The sequence below is a fragment of the Nestor notabilis genome, unplaced genomic scaffold, assembly GCF_000696875.1.
Source record: "Nestor notabilis isolate BGI_N333 unplaced genomic scaffold, ASM69687v1 scaffold14178, whole genome shotgun sequence".
NCBI lineage: Eukaryota > Metazoa > Chordata > Aves > Psittaciformes > Psittacidae > Nestor > Nestor notabilis.
This window is the reverse complement of record NW_009938837.1, coordinates 23,710-42,929: the sequence shown is the minus strand read 5'-3', so window position 1 is coordinate 42,929 and position 19,220 is coordinate 23,710. Positions and strand designations below refer to the sequence as shown.

General features: G+C 34.6%; 1 protein-coding gene across 1 annotated transcript in view; it reads left to right on the top strand.

Moving 5' to 3' along the window:
* Window positions 1-19,220, top strand: part of LOC104409630 (regulator of G-protein signaling 12-like) — a 48,960-nt gene that overhangs the window by 25,226 nt on the left and 4,514 nt on the right. The window contains exons 8-15 of the mRNA XM_010019552.1: window positions 37-113; window positions 1,987-2,187; window positions 3,153-3,226; window positions 5,950-6,076; window positions 7,025-7,121; window positions 8,607-8,683; window positions 9,197-9,350; window positions 11,490-12,107. Coding sequence (XP_010017854.1) covers window positions 37-113; window positions 1,987-2,187; window positions 3,153-3,226; window positions 5,950-6,076; window positions 7,025-7,121; window positions 8,607-8,683; window positions 9,197-9,350; window positions 11,490-12,107 — 1,425 coding nt within the window. The remainder of the gene's footprint in view (window positions 1-36; window positions 114-1,986; window positions 2,188-3,152; window positions 3,227-5,949; window positions 6,077-7,024; window positions 7,122-8,606; window positions 8,684-9,196; window positions 9,351-11,489; window positions 12,108-19,220) is intronic.

Here is a 19,220-nt window from a genome sequence, read left to right as displayed (position 1 = left end):
CCAAGCCTTTTTACCGATTGCTGATTCTTTCCACAGATTCTCTTCAGTCCAATGGATTATCATACAGACGGGAATCACAAGGCTCCATGTCATCAACTGCTAGTCTTGACTTGGTAATGGCCAGCTCTTAATAAGAAGTGGGGAAGCAGTGAAAACAGTGAATTACTTATTCCTTAAGTAGTGAGAAGTAATTTCTTTGTAGTAATACTTTGAGAAAGGGCTTTTAAGTGATGCAGGGGGAGGGAAATGTTTAATATTAAGCAATTTTAGAATGCTAGAAATGTAACAGAGGTTGTGTTCATATACCGCGTCTTATTGTATGCTTGTAACAGAAAGTTATCCATTGCACCTTGTTTGTCTTAACTTTGGGCACCAGTAGAATTCCAGAATAAAAGTTTGCTTTTCAAAGGGGGCTACTGTAGCTCTTTATAAACAGCTTTTTCCACCTACCAGAGCTTTGAGATTCTGTTCTGAACAATGATATGTTGAAGCTTTCCCTCTGCTTTGCCTGTATGCAAGTAGTGTTAGGCTCATTTCTGTGGTACTAGCACATGTGCTGCTTTGCTCTCTTTTTTTTAAAGTTGTGAATTTTAATTTTTGTCATTATGACTTAACTCTGCTCCTAAAATTTGAGAAAAGAGAGGTAGGGGATTTCACTGCAAACACTTATTTTGTCGTAGTACATAGGAAAATAATCAGTGAAGACACTAACAATTTCTAACCAATCTAACATGATTTCTAACCATCAAGTTCTAACTTCACAGTGTAAAACTAATGAAATGCAAAATTAAAACAGTATTAAAAGTAAAACGTAAGTGCAATATTTTAGATTTATCTGTGTTGATATGGAGAAAGACTATAAAATGGAAATTTTCAGAAGTTTTTTGTAGTCTTGATATCCCTCCAGTAGCCTAGCATTTTAGCAACTATGTAATTTTGCCTATGCTACAAATACTGATGAGGAAAGCAGGCACAGCAAAGTCATGTTTATTTCTGTTGCAGAAAAGTCTTATCCTAAAAAACAGAAAATGCAAAGCCTCCCTAAAGCAACAATCACAGGATCATAGAATGGTTTGGGTTGGAAGGGAGCTTAAAGCTCAGCCAGTTCCAACCTCATGCCATGGGCAGGGACACCTTCCACTAGACCAGGTTGCTTCCAGCCCTGTACAGCCTGACCTTGAACACTGCCAGGGATGGGGCAGCCACAACTTCTCTGGGCAACATGTGCCAGGACCGCACCACCCTTATAGTAAAGAATTTCTTCCTTATATCTGACCTGTAGTGTCCTTTAAAGTTATAAAATAGAACAGAAAATTCACTTCAAAGATACTTTTGATATTTTGTAGTAGTGTTAGTATTCCAGTGTTACTCTAGAGTAAAGATTAATGCTCTGCTCTTTAGCCTTAACCCTTAATATTGTTCTTCTTGTTCCCTTTAATAAAAAAGCGCATGGTCATTGAGTGAATTGTTTTAAGATGTTAATTTCTCTGTGGCATATTTGTATGTGTAGCATTCAGATTATGTTAAAAGAAGAGGAAATTTGTTTGGGGAGCCTGATGTTTAAAGGTGTTCCTCATCTCCTTAAATGTTGATTCACAATGTGCCACTAGTAATTTGTACATTAGAAGGTCATTATTAAGTATAGACACTTCACTATTGGAAGCTAAATAAGATTTTATTTACTTCTTATACTTTTTCTTGTTCTATATTTTGAAAGTCTTGTAACCTGTTTTACACACTGTCTAAAACTTCATCTCTTGAAATAAATTTAGACTTGTGCAGTGCTGTTATCTTTACTTAAACATTTTTTTCCCTCAGGATTTAAATTTATCTGATATTTGAGATATTTAGAAGGATTTCTAAACTATATACATGGTAGAAAGTATGCTTCTTGGTTTGGTTTGATTTGTACAGACTCTAAAGGTTTATGCATATACCTGATTTTCCCATTGGGCACTGACTTTTTTTTTCTTTTTTCCTATCAAGTCTGAACCCTCAAGAGTACCTGCATTTGTACCAGATAAAGAGAAATCCCCCAAATACTGCTGTGTAAACCTTCCGGATGGTTCATCTAGCAAAATGGCTGTTAAATCCGGATTCTCTATCAAAGAGATGCTCTCTGGGGTCTGCGAGAAACATGGCATTAACATAGCTGCAGTGGACCTCTTTTTAGTTGGAGGTGATAAGGTATTACATATTCCTGTAGTTTTTTAAAATTGTTTCCATACTTATTTTATGAAGAAGAAATTCTGTTATCTTAATAGTAATACATATCTCCTGATTCTACCTATTATACTGGCAAAGCTAGCTAATTGGAGGAGGATTTTAGTGAAACTAAGACTGGTAGGGTACTGTGATTGGTTGTGGTATCTATATTACAGAAAGCAGAAGAGAGCTGATGACAAAGATTTACTTATAAGAAGTTAATTTAGGTATCTAGCCCATGTGGTTTGTCCAGGGGAATGGTTAGCTTGTACTTACTTGAAAGTATCCACAAAGAAAACAAATGTGTTGTAGTAGATGAAACTTTATTAAAACAAAGATACATAATGGCATTCAGTAGTTCAAAGGCGAATAAGAGGAATTCAAGCTAGAATTAAGGTGTGTCTTTTAATATTAAGGAAAATTTCCAAGACAACAGTCTGTGTTGGGGGAGGTGGTATGTGATAGCTCTTATTCCAGCAGAAGTATCTCCAATTAAAAGAGAAGCTGTGGATGTGAAACATTTATGATCTTAAATTTGTGCTTATGGCCAATCTGGATTATTGCAATCACATAAATCAATGAATGTGCATAGTTATGTGCCTGTTGTTTTAAAAGATAGTTAACTTGCCATATTTTGTAATGAATCGTCCTATGCAATAATTTATTTAAGTTGAAGGACCTAGGCTTGTTTTAAAACACTGAGTTCCTGAATACCTGCTGACTCCAGTGGAAATTGACGTTTGGTCATCGTCTCACAACTAGCCAAAATAAAATACACTTTAATCATGTTGCATATTGTAAATGAATATCCACTAGAATGCATGCAGCCTATGTTAATAACTTTCAGAGTTGTTTGAAATAAATATTTAACCATTTAGCTGTTCTTTTTTTAACATATTTTAACAGTAATTTGCTCTCCTTCCTTTTGTTCCTGACGTGCTTTGTAGCCACTTGTATTGCACCAAGACAGTAGCATCCTGGAGTCTCGGGACCTACGTTTAGAAAAACGCACTTTATTTCGGTAAAAGTCAAAATTACTGTCTTCCTCTGGCATTTTCTATTCCCCTTCACTTTTTTCAAGTGCACTGAAGTATATTGTCAGTTGCCTGCGCAGCAAAACAGTAATTAATTCAGAAAAGTAGTTGTCTGAATCCAGTAAAAAATCCAATTAGCCATGTAATCCAACATTTTATATTGTAATCCAGTATCCAGCATTACGGGATCTAAGGTTCCTTTTCATTGTACAGGGACATTAGAAGAAATAGGCCTTAATATCAAGCAGAGAGTCCCATGTGGAGAAGGAAGGTGACCTAACATTTGGAATGATTAACTTCCGTGTTTTGCGGTTATCTCTCAGTCTGAGTTTCCGTTAAAGCCCATTTTTACTTTAGATTGCAATAGCATGCATGTAAGAGAGGTGCATTTAGCATGAGGATTCTCTGAGTTACACAAGTGCCTAAGTTAGGTATCCTGCCTACATTTAGACACTGACATCCCTTAGATTTTGTTTAGTTTTAGAGCCATCTGCTAAATGCTTCCTCTACAGGTAATGGCGAGATTAGGGTACCTCTAAAAGGTAGTTCAGATGAGGGTAACTGGGGTAAGGATCAATGGGAGAAATGTGGTCTTACAGGAACATTTCAAACTGAGTAGAGCAGCATATGGTGAGTTTTAAAATGCAGCAAGCAGAAGCTTTCTGGATTGCCGTCTTAGATACAAGTGGGATTTTGATGCCAATGTTCCAGTTTAGGGGTATTTAAATTATTATTACAATGTCTTAAGCTGAAGCAGTTGTGAACAAGCATGTAGGACAGATCTGCGGGCCCAGAGGGACCTTCCACTTTAGGAAGAGACATGTAGTAGTTTGAAGCAGCACAAGAATGAAATGGAAATTGTACTGCAAGTGTCCTAGTCTAATCTTAAATGCAACAATAATAAAGATAGGCCTTTTGTATGAAATGGATACATTGATTGATTACATATTCCCATTCAGTTACATCCATAATGATGTATCTGACTGGCAAATTACGATGAGACTAATTGTATAAAATTTCATCCGAGTATAGATTTATAACCCTGAATGTTAAGTCAATGTTATAATGTTGTTATTGACATGGGTATACTATAAGTCAGTATATTATATATGTAATATTATGTAATATTTTATAGTATTCAGTTTTTCCAAATAATCTATTTTTTCCAAAAGTTTAAATTCTAAAAAACCCAAATTAGTCCTATGAAAACTCCTGAAATAATTATTTAAGGAAAAGGTAATGAAGTAGAATGTTTGTGTTACATTACTGAGTTGCGCTTTTGAAGTTAATAAGATGTATTTTGTCAGGCATTCTTCATTTTGCCTTTATATAACTTTTCTTTAGGAAGCAGGCTATTTCCGTGTATGGGTACTTATGGCATAACATATTCAATTTTGAAATGGAGGTTGAGCAGTCTTTTATTAGGTGTGACTTTGTTGAGTTTCCAAATTAAAAAGGAACAGTAAGTAGGCAGCACCATATGTTACTTGTGTGTTAATTAAAATGTAGAAATGTTCTACATTATTTCCTTCTGTGGGTAGACACTATGTAAGCAAAAATACTCAAATATTTGGAATATTTTCAGACATGGAAGTATTATGTGGGTATACTTGGTTACCTGAATGTCTGCCACTTCTGTGTCAGTACCAGTTCATGATTAAAATTGATCATTTCTATTTAGTAGCTGTTGTATTTAAAGAAAATATGAAAGACAGAGTTTCGGTTATTCAGGTCCCTTGTTGAAGGGAAAAGTCAATAAGACTAAATATCTCCTATTTAAGTAATTTGTGTGAAAGAAATGATGGGATTTACATATAACTGGACAAAATCACTAATAATTTTCATTTCTCCTGATGAGGTACTTTTTTTTTTCTGATAGATTTTTGTTAGTAATAAGCCTTCCCTTGTTTTCATGCTGTAGTGCTGTTATAGTCAAAATGTGCCTGTTATGGAGGAATCAGGACACAGATGAGAAGCATTTAAGGAAAAACAAACCCAAAGCTAGGCATGGCTCTGTGCAGGGAAATAATTACAAATGGAATAGTTGTTTGGGTTTAGAATTTTTTTTTGTTTTTTTATTTTTTTCTATGTTGATGATATAAAATTGCATAATAGACTTTGAAGAGTCTTTATCTGATAAATTCCAACTGAATGCTTTTACAGCTTTTACATAAAAGCTTCTCTTACAGTAATTTTTGTGTTATAGTGTCATCTAGCTAGAAATTAGCATTATCTGGAATTCCCTTTTCTTTGTTCCTGTGCTTAAAGTAAAACTAAAAATTTCTGTCCCACCTCAAGAAATTGAATAGGGCATTGTGAGTCTCTTCTGAAAGTGGGAAGAATTATCTTTCTTGCATCTGAGGTATAGTACAGTCATGGGGTCACCTTGGAAGCACTTCTGGACCAGAATGGTCAGAGCAATCTCATTGTAAAGATGAAAGTGCTATGGAATGTATCTAACTGGTCTGAGGATCACCATGCAATTAGGTTGGCTCATGCCTTCACTCAGCTCTGGGGAGTGAAACGGTGGAAGCTTTATTTGTGTTAGAAGTGCTTTATACCTTCAGGTTAGGATAGATTTGTGCTAATGAAGGTTCTGGGTCACTACCTGTAAACTAGTATAACTTTGCTGTTGATTAGATTTTATATATTCTGTACATCTTATTTATTGGAATATTTTGTATTTAATATTACAATTAATGTGTTTCAGCCTGGATCTTGTTCCTATCAATCGATCAGTTGGTTTGAAGGCTAAACCCACTAAACCAGTGACAGAGGTCTTAAGGCCTGTGGTTGCAAAATATGGTTTAAATCTTAATGAACTTGTGGCAAGACTAGTAAGTATCTTTTGATGTAATTCAAACTGCAATATCTTTTGTCTGGAGAAGATCATAAAGTAGTCCCTGAAATTATTCCTATCCTTATAATTAGGTATTAAAATCTGTATTTATAACTACATGTTGAGATGAAAATGCATAGTAGTCATAACCATTATGCTTAATAGTAATTACCTCAAAGCTTCAGTCTGCATCTGTTTCATATTCTCCTTCAGAATAAATCCAACATCCTAAATAAAAAAGCCTGAACTTAGGTTATTGTAGAGATCAACTTTTCTCATTATTAACCAGGGAAAGTTAGTTGATGAAGATTAGTTAAAGCTGTTGTTCCATTATCCTGGGAATCATGATAGTTGCTTCAAATTCCCTTGCAGAAAATTTTTGCAGAAGTCAACTGATTCAACTTCTCTACTACTAAATACAACCGGCATTTTCTTTATTCTGTTATTTTGGAAAATCAAGGAACGGAAAGTTACTTTTGTGGTATTTCTAGGCTGCATACTGTCTTGGCTGAACCGGTCTATGTTTTTAAAACAGCTGAAAACCACGTTGGTATAAAGCTAGCTTTGTTTAATAAAATTACAAATTAACAAATTACAAGTAACTTAGAATACAAAATAATCTCAAACTTCCTCTGAAAAATATGGTTTCCTAAATATACTGGTGGTCCTAGAATATTTGTGCCAGCTTGCAAATTGGATGTTTTCTTCTACTTGTATCTTCTTTTACCCAAATACCATTTTCCTCATGTAAATGGGTTATACTCATTGTAATCAGGGCAGTTTTACACAAACAGAATAAGCATTTTTGGAGTGGTAGAAAAAAGTTTATTGAGGTAACACTGAAACCTAAAAATGCTCATTTGTCCTTCAAAAAATGTTGGACTGCATAAATTTGCTCTGAAAACAGCTTTTTCTCTATTGTATACAAACTGTGATCCGACTTTAGAATGGTGAGCAGGAACCACTTGATCTTGGTGTCCCTATATCTAATCTGGATGGTCAACGAGTTGTTCTAGATGAAAAAGAGCCATCGAAGGGTAGAGGTAAGTTGGTGTAAAAGCTTTTATTTATCATGTCAAGTGACTTTCGTAAACCCTGACTTTGGTTAGTTTCTTCTGTTGATGCACAGGTGAGGTAAATGTGATTAAATTTAGATATGTCACATCTAACATACATTCTTTTTAACTAAAATGGAGTGCAGTTTCTAAGAATTGAAGATTATATTGATCTGTTGATAGCGAGTTCTTGGCTCTTGCTATATGAAATTTAGCACTAGGAATACTTGAATGTTTTTTTGGCACTCAGCCGTAGATATACACACACATTTAGGGACAGGAACCTAGTAATAATAATGAGAACAAAATGCCAAATAACTTCTGTGAATTTGGCAATTTATTCATAAGAAACATTCTGTATAAGTAAAACATGCAGTTTTTGCAGCAGCTGCATGTACTGCTGTGACAAAGCTCTTTAATATGAGAAAGTAGCAGAGTCTGCATCTCCAGTTTTAAGTAGTGATTTCTGGAGATAATATTAAAAAGGATATAATTTGTGATTTCCCTGGACAAAATACTCTGAAAAATAGAATTTGATCAATGTAACAGCTAACGATCTTTTGGCTAGATTAATGTAAGAAACCTTCAGAGTAAAAGTTTACTTTCATTAGGAGACCTTTTTATGGACATAGAATGCTTAGTTTTAAAAATGAAATGCAACGTGGTTAAATTAAATTGACTTAGAGCAGAAATTCTCTTTGAGAAATAAATAGAATAAAGATGGAGGTATTTATTGAAGAGAATCAGATTTGTCATTTTTCTCGGAAACAATCAATTGTCATTTTGATGAAAGATATCAATCTAAACACTCAGATATTTAGTTTAAGGTTTACAACTAAAACTACCATCTTATGTCCTGCCAACTGCTAGAAAAGCCTAAATCATAGAGGATCATTCCAGTAGTAGGCTGATTCTTTGGCATATACCAGTGAAAAAGGGCCATGATTCTGTGCAGCTCAGTCTGCAACAGTATTTTTGTTGTAGGCAGATGTAATTTGAAGGAGCCTTTTAGTTACTTAGAAGTAGATGAGGAGGATATGGCAATGTCTGGAAAACAATTGATGCATGAAACAGGTTGGAAAAGATTCAACATGACCTTTCCAAGGTCTTTTCTGCTTATTTTTTGTTTGTTTAAATTGTAAATTTGAGAATTGCAAACTGAATTATTAGCTAAGATTTTAAAAACTATTTGATCTAAATCAACTGAACATTTAGAAGAAGTTTAATGAAATGTCAGCATCTTCAAATTTAAAAGTATTGCCAGTATTACGAAACCTTGAAGATGAAAGCAATATTCTGTTAGTTTTTGGCTGGAAAACATAGATATCAACTCTGCTCACTCTTTATTTTCTGAGTACATGTCTGAGAAACTTTAAAACAAAAAAAAAAATGTTTTGTGCATCATTGTCACTTAAATATTACTTCATTGGGAAGTTATAAATTTGTAGTTACAGAAGGTATGTTTATGTTCAGTGTTTACAGATAAACAAAAAGGTGCATCAGTAAAACAGACTGCAACTGTAACTACTTCAAGGAATCAAGTATTTACTGTAAGTCTTCTGCAATGATTTTTGTCCCTTAGATCATCTTTTGCTTCCTTCTGGAATTCTATACTCAAAGCTGCATTCATCCATGATTCTGAATCAGCCAAGTTATGTAACTGGATTGAGTATAGCTGTAATTCATTTGATATTTTCCCCACTGTCAACAGCATTTATTTGTGAGAACTTTGTCTTCATGATAAATCAAGTAGTTCTTTCACTGTGTTGTGTTTGTTGTTTTGTGTCTTGTTGGCTTATCTATATTTGAAAATTATTGATTACTTGGAAATTAAAGGCCCTGTTACGTGAATTCTTCAGAGTAAATGATATTATGTTTATTTATAAATTTTGGGGTACTACTGTGGCAAAGTTCTTTACAATAATCAAGATTAAATTAAAAGATTTGTTGTGGTGAAAGAGAAATGTATTTTCAAACTAATCTTTTTATTCACTTAGAGCATATTATGTACACAATGATATAGTCTAAATGTAAGTAGTACCTTAACTTTCCTTCTAATGCAGGGAGAGGGAAGAAGTCTAGGAAAGTCTAATTCTATCAAAATGAAAGGCGAAAATGGAAAAAATGCTAGGGAAGTCCGGCTGTCAAAGAGAGAAGACTCTATTGCAAAGATTGGGAAAAAAAAATGTCAGAAAATAAATTTGGATGAAGCAGAGGGTATGTGAACTTTATAGTATTAACATAAATAGTCTTAGAAAAATTAGAATTTTGTGTCTGTGTAGGAAAATGTATTATGTGTTTAATACTGTATTGTGAAAATCATAGTCGTGATCCTTACGTTTTTGTTTGGTATTGTGTTTGAATTGTGAAGTTTTTGAAACTGCAGGTAAGATTTTAAGAATACCTAAAGGTAGATGTAGGTGCCTAGTGGGATTTTCCAAAGTGAAAGTTATCTTATTCACATAAAATCAATATGAATTACTCAGTTGCAGTTGAATATCCCATTTATACCCTTTGCAAGACATGTAGATTAAAATTTACTGTTGATGTTACCTAATATGCATATCCAGAGCATGGTTATGCACAGTTATACAGTGAATGAATGTTCATCAGTGAATAAATGTCCACTGACTAGAATTAAAACAAAAAGTTGGGGCTGAAACTTTTATTGCAGAATAGATGTTTGTTAATATAAATGTTATTACAAAATCTTAGTGCATTTTAAATTATTTTCTGTTGCTTATTATTTTGTTGATTGTTTTCAATATTTTAATATTTTCATTTTTCTTCCTAGGGCTGAGTAAAACTAACATAATTTGAAAACTTCAGAATTCGAGGCTTTCACATTTTATTTTGAATTTTGTGACATTTGTCCAAGTTTGGGAAATGCGTATCAAATGTTGTAGAGCGTATTTTAATGGAAAACTTAACAAAAAAAAGAAAAACAAAACCCAAAACCAAAAAAAACCAAAGCAACTGTTCTATGAAGTTTGCTATTTCAGAAAGGAACATTTTTGTATGACATATTAGAAATGTTGCATGTTTTAATATGCATACTGCCATTTTAGCAAAACTTTGGCAATAAGAAGCATTTTGAAGCTTCCATCTTGGCTACGTTCAGGTTTTAAGGCATTTGACAAAGCATGTTAAAACGTCATTTTTATGAATACATTGCAAAGCCTGCCAAATATGAGTAGAGGATAGGAATAAGGTCATACAAGTGCAAGTGTATGACTTCATATTGTGCTAAGTTAAAACTGATACTAATAGTCTGTGCTTTATTTTGTAATGGCTTTGGCTTCAAACAGTATTTATAAGCTAGGTTGAAGCTATTGATTTTAATGCATCTGTTGGCCTTTTTAAGCATATTTAATATTCTGTAGTTTCAATGCTTTCTTCTTGAAAAATTAGGACATGCAGAGACCCTATATTAAGAATTACATATTTTTATATTTGTATGTTTTGCAGCAAAGAATTTGTTAATTGTGGTGATGCTTCTTTTTTGAGGAGTGGTATAATTCTTGGCTTATGATTGATAAGTTTCTTGTTGCCAAGTTTTGAGACTTTCTAGAACAGTGGTGATTTACTATAAGTATTATTTATATATATAGAAACATATTAAACCATGGGACATCATTAAGGACATGATCAGAAAATCACTTGTAATTGTGTTAAAAATTCTATTAAAAAGCTGCCCCATTGCTTTTAGTAATGGCTCCTTTAATGGTTATTGACTACCTGTACGCTACTGATTCATTGCAGCACAAAATAAAATGGGGTTACTTAAATCATCATTTGATCATGTCCTGTGATGATAACATCCTGGATTAAATCTACACCATGAACTGAATTTAAACTGTGATAAAAACTATTCAACTGAGAGAAAGTCAATATAACTAGGAAGTTTGCAACATTCTGAATCATTGAACTTTCAAATGGCATGGCTATTTTTGAGTTAAGATGGATAAAAACCATCCAGAATATAAAAATGTGCACCCATTGTCAGTGAGACCAGAGCTGCCTTTTGTATTAAGAATTAAAAAATCCTGTGTGTGTGTGTGTGTGTGTTCAGATTTATTAACTGAGTAAAATAGAAGATGTGTTCAAGGCTCAGTGAATTGCAGCTGTTTTAAACTGCAAACCTCTTACAATAGCAATCCTGATGGTCTTAATTATAGTGATGCTAGTGAACATTGCTGCAATTGAAAAAGTTCCTAATTAACATGGGATCTTATTTCAAGGCAGCATTGAAAGAATTGAAGATCTTCATGGAAAATAAATGTGCTGAAAATTTGTGTTTTAATGACATTGCACTTTCTGACAAAAACTTGTCAATTTTGGGTTTTTCCCCAATAGAATTTTTTGAACTCATATCCAAAGCTCAAAGTAACAGAGCAGATGACCAACGTGGACTGCTAAGGAAAGAAGATCTTATTCTTCCTGACTTCCTTCGTTTACCGCCCACTGGACCAGAACCATCCTCATCTACTCCCATAGGCCCTAAAGGCCTCAACAGGCGAGTTTCAAAAAATGATGGCAAGGATGGGTGTACATCACCAGGTGGAAAACAGGAGTCTGTACAAAACTTTAATGAAAATTCAGTTAAGAAAATGAGTTACTCAGAAAATAAACATAAATCTGCTTTGACAGCACTCCACAGTCAGAAGACTTTCAGTGTTCCTTTTAATACTGCATTGTCTCCAATTCCGCATGCACAGGAAAACAATGCAGCAATATGGAAAAGGCAGTCAAGAGAATTACAAGCTGAAGGCATACAGATGGTAGATGATGAGAATGTGGCAGACTTGACTCTTGTGGCTGAAGGAGATATTAGTAGCCCTAACAGCACTTTGCTACCACCGCCACCACCAACACCACCATCAGACATCAGTAAACTCACAGAAGCCAACTACCCACCCCCAACTCCTTTTGCAGGTAATCAGGAAAAATCTGGATATCAAAGATCCAATTCAGGTATTTCTAGATTTTAATAGTCTTTCCTTTTCTGTAAAACTACTTTTCCTTGACACTCTTAATCAGTATTTGGCACCCATTAAAACAAGAAAGAAAATTCTCTCTGCACCTTAATTTTTTTACAAAAAGAAAAAAAGAAAAAAAAAGAAAAGTATTTTCATTGCCTTAGTCTGTGCTAACTGTAATATTTCTGGTTGCCTTTAACAAAGTACTTTTGTTTGGATTTGGCATATGGCCAAAAATGGACACATGCAGACAAACCTTTCAAATATATCCATATGCTATAATTATCTCATTCTTTACCCTTGGAGCACAAAACAGGAGATCAGTGTTTTGAGCTCCATAGCACTACTGCGTTCCAGATTTTCTGATCCATTGGTCATAATGAGATACATGATTGGGGTTTGGAAGTTTAAGTGCTTTAGCAGGAACCCTAATTATGTGTTGAAAATTGCAGTACTGTTTAGGATTAAAATTTGAAACGGATAAACCTTAATTTAAAAAATAGTTCTCTAATACATTAGGTATTTGTGATTAAAAATAAAAATGTTACAGGCTTTTTTTTAACCCATCCTTTTCTACACAGAGAAGTAGATTGCTTCGATCACACTTTCTCCCAGAATATTCAGATGTGAAATAGCTCGTTCTATTAGATAATTTTAAAGAAAATATGTAACTTTTTTTAGGATGTAAGCTTCATGGTCTAGCAATATCACAGAGCAATATTAGCCCAAGGCTGAAGTGTGGAATTTCTTTATAAACACGGACTCTAATAATAATTGCTGTTACCAGAAACAAGAGTTTGAAGACAATGGGTGTTGTGACATTGACATTTTACAGTCATTGAACTGTACATTTTAATGTAAAATATAAGAAGAGGTATCTATGTGCTATACATTTATTTTTGATGTTTCACAAACATATGGTGCCATAATTTGTATGATCACATTTCTTTGTGATGTGGGAATATACATTTTAATTATTTATCTTTTTACACAGAGTATTTGATACTGTTCTTTATCTGTATGGTTGATGATTTGTAAATACTTCTTTGCTTGTTGGATGCTTATAAATGGCAATGCAAATTATTAGTAGTATTTGAGAAATGTTCTATAAACGCTACCACTTAATTTCTGAGGCTGAGTATTGAACAGACTTGTAACCAGTGCCTATGAATAACAAAACCACAAAATGTATTTCAGACATGTTGATGTGTATATGCATAGATTTGTGTTGGTATCTTTCTAATAATGACAAGTGTACAACATAGGTATCAATTTGCATATTTTTCAGTGAGAACTGTTAAAAAAACCATTTGCACTTAAAAAAAACTTCATGAATTTGCAGTATTTTAATGCATGACATACTTTTCTGTGTAACCACTGAACTGTAGCTTTCCCTTTTCCCACTTTCTACTTTTTACTTTGTAGAAATCTTTGTGTAGCTTTCACATGTATTTTGTATCTTTGTTCTCTCAGGAGTAATAAATTCTAGACCTAGTTACACAAACTGGTTTTAAGCTTTGATTTTCTTCATTATTTAAAAACAGTCCTTTCAGTCTTGGATTAAGAATTCTGATTGAAATTATCTTCTAATAACAAACTGATTGATAGATATGAACTAGCAATTACTGTGAGACAAAGTTGACAAACGTCGTGTTTGTTAATGACCTAGATATCAGAGGGCATATGCTGTCTTGAGATGCTGATGGGTCACATGTGAAATCCATGGCATTGACATGTGCACCAGAAGGCAGATAAGACAGGAGATTTCTTTCAAATGAGTCATAACAAGAACTCCTGAAAGGAGAATCTCTTCTGTCTTTGGGTTCTTGGGCTAAACTTTACATTCACTACTTTCCTTCTTATTTTAAACTAGAGCAATTCTTCCCTGGTCTTTAAGAAATGAGCTGGTGATCTCTGTTCATTTGTTGTGGAGTAACCAATATAACAGACTCTTTATTTGGTAGTCTCGGGTAAGAAATGAAGGTTTGGATGGCTGCTGGAGACTGCATTACCCTTTCCATTCTTAGAGATGGGTCCTATATAACAGTACTGTGAAGCTGTATTAAAGAACCAAAACCAAAAAAGCACTGCAGAAGCTGGTCGTGCTGTTACCTAGGTCTCATCATGCTCTGGGGGCTGAAACTGTAGTTTTTCCAAAAGTCACTGTGTTCTCACATGGTCATGGACCTCCATGAAAAAAATTAAACAGTTGAAAGACCTGTAGCAGTTCCCCTTTTAAAATTATTCAGACTTTTCCACAGCAAATAACTGCTATCTTACATACCTTAATTTTTTTTTTTTACAGATATTTATTTTTATGTATTCCAACTGGTCTACTCTGCTTTCATTGGTGATTGTATTTTATTTCTCTCAGTCACCTATGAGAGACCTTTATGTAATCAAACAAAATGACTTTTCAGAACTAAAAACCTAAAATCTTTGGGTTTGGTGTTTGATTTTTTTCTTTTTTTTTTGAGGAATAGTAAAAATCTAAAATAAAGATGTAAAACACCTTCCTGTTTTGCTACCTTATTGCATATGCTAACTATTCAACACTCCTCTCACAATACACTATTTTATGGGAACTGTATTCTACGAAAGACCAGTGATTTTGTGGAAAAAGTTTAGGCTGAAGCAAAACTTTACTTTTCTACATGATTTCATGGAGTTTGCATGGAAAAGCTGTTCAATGATGTGCAGTAATTATAATAAGGACTGCTGAAAGCAATCTCCAGTCAAGAATCAGTATTTCAGAGGACTAAATCATTAATACTGGTTGCTTTTTTAAGTGCTTTAATGGTTGTCCATTCATAATCTCCTATCAATGGTTTATTGAATTGAAATGTTGGGATAAAAAAAAAATGATGACTACATAATTTTAAGTGGTCTATAATCTTGGTTTCAAATTGGTATAGAGGCAAATGACATGTAGGCTTATACTGTGCATTGGGCTTTTATACATCGGGTTTATATGTATGCTGGGAAAAGGGCTGGGGGAGTGATGTAGCAGCAGGGGGCAATTTGCTAACCACAGACTGGTGTAGCAAAGCCAGGCCAATATCCATTCTTGTAATGGGTGATTCTTGAGGCTTTTGTTTTTTCATTTGAAGATCTAGAAAGCAAAATACAAATAATGGAAAACAGCAAAATGAAGTTTACATAGCTCGGAGCTATTGAGAACAGTTTTTCAAACATGGATTTTAACTTTCTTAAGTCAAATGTGTTTATACTGTAGTAATACTTAGTTGTGAAGTAAATATTAAATCAGCTTGCAACACAAGAATCATTACTGATTCTGGTTGCGTTCCTCATCAACAGAAAATGTCTTTATTTTAAGCCTGCTAGTTCTGGCAAGCTTCCCACTTTAAAAATCAGGGGTTTCCGGAATCTGAAGACTAATACTGAAATGCACTTAACTTCATGTCTCTACAGATAACGGTGGTGGTACCCATCTGTGGAAGAAATAACCTAATTATTCTGTGGTGTAATTCGCTTGAAGTGATGCATTCCTTTTTGAAAGTGTTAAAATACTGATTTAAACTCTGGGTTTATGCTTTTTTTTTTAATTGAACAGTACATTCTAGGTAATTTGAATGTTGTCCAGTTTTTCCCAGGGGGTAAGGCATGTTCATTACCCAAGTCAAAAATAGCTGTCGGGGAGAGGCAGTCTTTCGAACTTTTATTCCGCTCAAGAGCTGTGAATATCAAGCCAGAGGCCTTGCACTAGGTTATTTATTCAGCGATATTCCACTGGGGCCTGTGAGTTGTTTGCTGTGATTGTTACCTCTACTACAAAGTCGGTGGGCATTAGGCTTCGTAGCAATTGGAGTACTATTTCACCCTTCGACAGGACAATTTGCAGCAACCCAGACTGAAGGTGCACAGACAGTAGATTTGGTTCCATTAAACTGTTATTCCATTATTAAAAAAACCCACCACCCCCCCCTTTTTTTGGCATTTAGGATGAGAAATGTTCTTGAAATGTTCTTAAAATGAAGTTATAACGACAGTCAATGGAATTACTGCTTACCAAGTAAGAAGGTGCATTTTTTGAGTAGATGGATTGAACAGATCCAGCAATTCAGTCAAATAAAGAGTTTATTCAAATCTCCCTTCTAATAGGTATATAATGGCATTGGTTAAGTAGAGAGCCAGCTAGGGAAAACAAAAGTATGGTGAACCCACTGGAATTATACTTTAATAATATGGCTATGGAAGATAAAGGCTGAATTTAGACTATTTAAAGTTATGTAACTGTTTCTGAAGCCACCACTTTGTTTCTGAAATAGAAGTACAGTTGTATCCTCAAAATAAACTTACTTGCTTCCTTCCTTATTGGAAAGAATTCCTTCAGAAATAGGGTAGTTAGTACCAGTGCTAGGGTGGTTTTGCTTTGAAAGTTAAATTATGCAGAAATAAAAGGCAGGGTGGACTCTCAGAGCCTGGGGCTGGCTATTGTTACCAAAGACCAAAAAATAATTTCCCAACTGCTCTTTTTCATTATTCAGGGAGAGGATGAAGTACTCTACAGCAGAGGAATAGAGAGCACATAATATCAGCTGTAGTTCTGTGACTTTCTCTTTTTGGCTCCCAAACTTTTCAGTTATTAGGGTAATGAATTCCAAGCACAATAAACCTTGTTATAGTTAAGGAGATAAAAAATGATCATGTTTAGATATTAAAAAAAAATCAAAACAGACATATAACATATTTTAGAGACAGTCCAGTGGTGTTTCCAATGTAAATCAAGATAACCACAGAAAGGAAAACACAAATGAAATAAAATGTTAAGAAAAAGAAGAGATTATGACTTAAAAGACATAAAAATAACATAAATCATTGTTTTTTAACAAAGGCTGTTGTCCTGCAGTTAATTACATCCTTACTGGTGCTGCATAATTTTATAGAAGATAATTGGATTCTAGATCAATATAAAGACGTACTCATGGGGATTCAGTAATACTGAGGCCGGAATCTGTTAATCCTCTTTTAATCAGAGCACAGTTAAATGGGAGAATTACATGTAGGGCATGACTGAGATTGACAATAAACAAAGGAGGAGAGTTATGTGAAAAGTAGACAGCCGGGAAGCAAGGAAGGCCTTGAGGGATGATTATTTGACGTGTAAACTGCTTTCAATCAAACAGTCAGATATGCATTGTAGAAAGAATAACAACTTTTATCACCGACTAGATAAAATGTTAGAAAAATTACAACTGCCCTTTGAACCAAATGCACATGGGCTAAAACCAGATCTATGCAAACACATGACTTGCAGTTGGACGATGAAATTAACTTAGTTGAATTATCAGTTGAAATGTAACTGGTAGCCCTGCTAAACCACAATTTCAGATTTCTTAATTGAAAAATAGCATAATGAAAGGCAGATTAAATTAAAACTGATTCGAGTAATTCAATCCTCTATTTCCCAACATAGTACTCTCTGGAATAATTAAACCTGCTGTTACTAACTACTGACAGAAAAACAAAATGAATGTTAACAAGAAATGCTGGAAGATCACACTGAGGGCTGGATGCTTGTAGACTTGCAGAGATGTCATGTCAATGCTTGGAAAGCAGTCAAAAAATGCTTCAATTTTAGCAGTGGAGAAACAGAAAGTTTAAGCAAATTGGCTGGTGTTATTGAGGGCACGTGTGTTAGTCTGGATCAGAATTCAGAACTTTTCATTTCATTTATTCTCAGGCTGTTCCTGGTTTTCAATGTGGTTGTGTTCAGCTCCCTTCAGCAGCTGCTGTTGCCGTGTATATAAAAGGTCACTGCTCTCACCCAACACAGTTTGCGGTGTTTCCTTTTTTGACTATATATGCCACTGGTGAGCAGCAGTAGTCCTACCAGCTCCCTTTTCTATGTAATACTCAGAATTTGTCTTTCTGAATAATATTTTGTGCTTTGGTCTTCTTGCGAATGCTTTTGAGATGAGTGTGATGAAAGAATTTCTATCCGCCCTGTCTTTCTAAACTTAATGCTGCAAATGTATTCCAGAAATTCCCAGGACAAAAGTAAATAGGCTGGTAATGCTGAGTGTTGCTGCTTTGTAGAATAATCCACGTCCTAGCTTGATGCCTTCCTTGTCACTGAGTCAGATTTCAAGGCATCGAGCATATGCTGCAGTTGATGTTTCATCATACAAGTGAAATACAGCTTATAAAGTAAAATTTCCTTTGAAAATGTTTAGCATAAACTGTAGGTAGGAATCTTTTATTCAATCCTGTTTCTCCTCAGTGTTGTATTAGTTAAGAGAGAAAAGGAAGGAAACTATTAAAGGAAATTTATCCTGCAGAATTTCTAAATCTGAAATGTAAAGCATCCTTTTCCTTCCGGAAGCGTAAACCAGTTTACAAACTTGCAAAAATTAACAGCATTAACAGTATGTCTGCCAGTGTGGGACTCATCCACCACTTTAAAGAATCCACATATGAGAAGGCTTAGACTTTGAAGTACCGTTTCCCAACATCTTAGGACAGGAAGGGAGAAGTGACTTTCCCAGAGTGAAACTGCAAGATTAGATGTATCTTAAGGAAAAGAGTTATTCGTACTGAAATATTTCCAGGATATTGAACCCCCACTGCAGAAGTGACCATAGCAAAGCTCTTTTGTTTTTTTGGGTCTCGTGGAAAAAATGGTTTCTCAGGCAACGTATTATCACCTTAGAACAGGTTGTTGTATAGAATCGGAGATGAGAACAGTGTCTGCCCTATATCCTACATTACAGAACGGAGTCTTATTAATTTTGAGACCGAAAATGACTGGTTACATTTGGGGGTGTAAATAACCAGTTCCAGGAATTGATGAAAACTTTGGTGATTTCTTTTCACAAGAATTATAAGTATTACAAAATCATAGAATCATAGGATGTTAGAATGGTTTGGATTGGAAGGGACCTTAAAGATCACCTAGTTCCAAACCCCCTGCCGTGGGCAGGGACACCTTTCACTAGACCAGGTTGCTCAAAGCCCTGTCCAACCTGGCAGTGAACACTTCCAGGGATACTGCAGATTCCTACCTGCTGTAAGCCATCACAAAATCATTTAACTAGAGCTCCTTCTTTTTAGCTGAATATCTAATCCTCTTGGACATCAGAAGTTG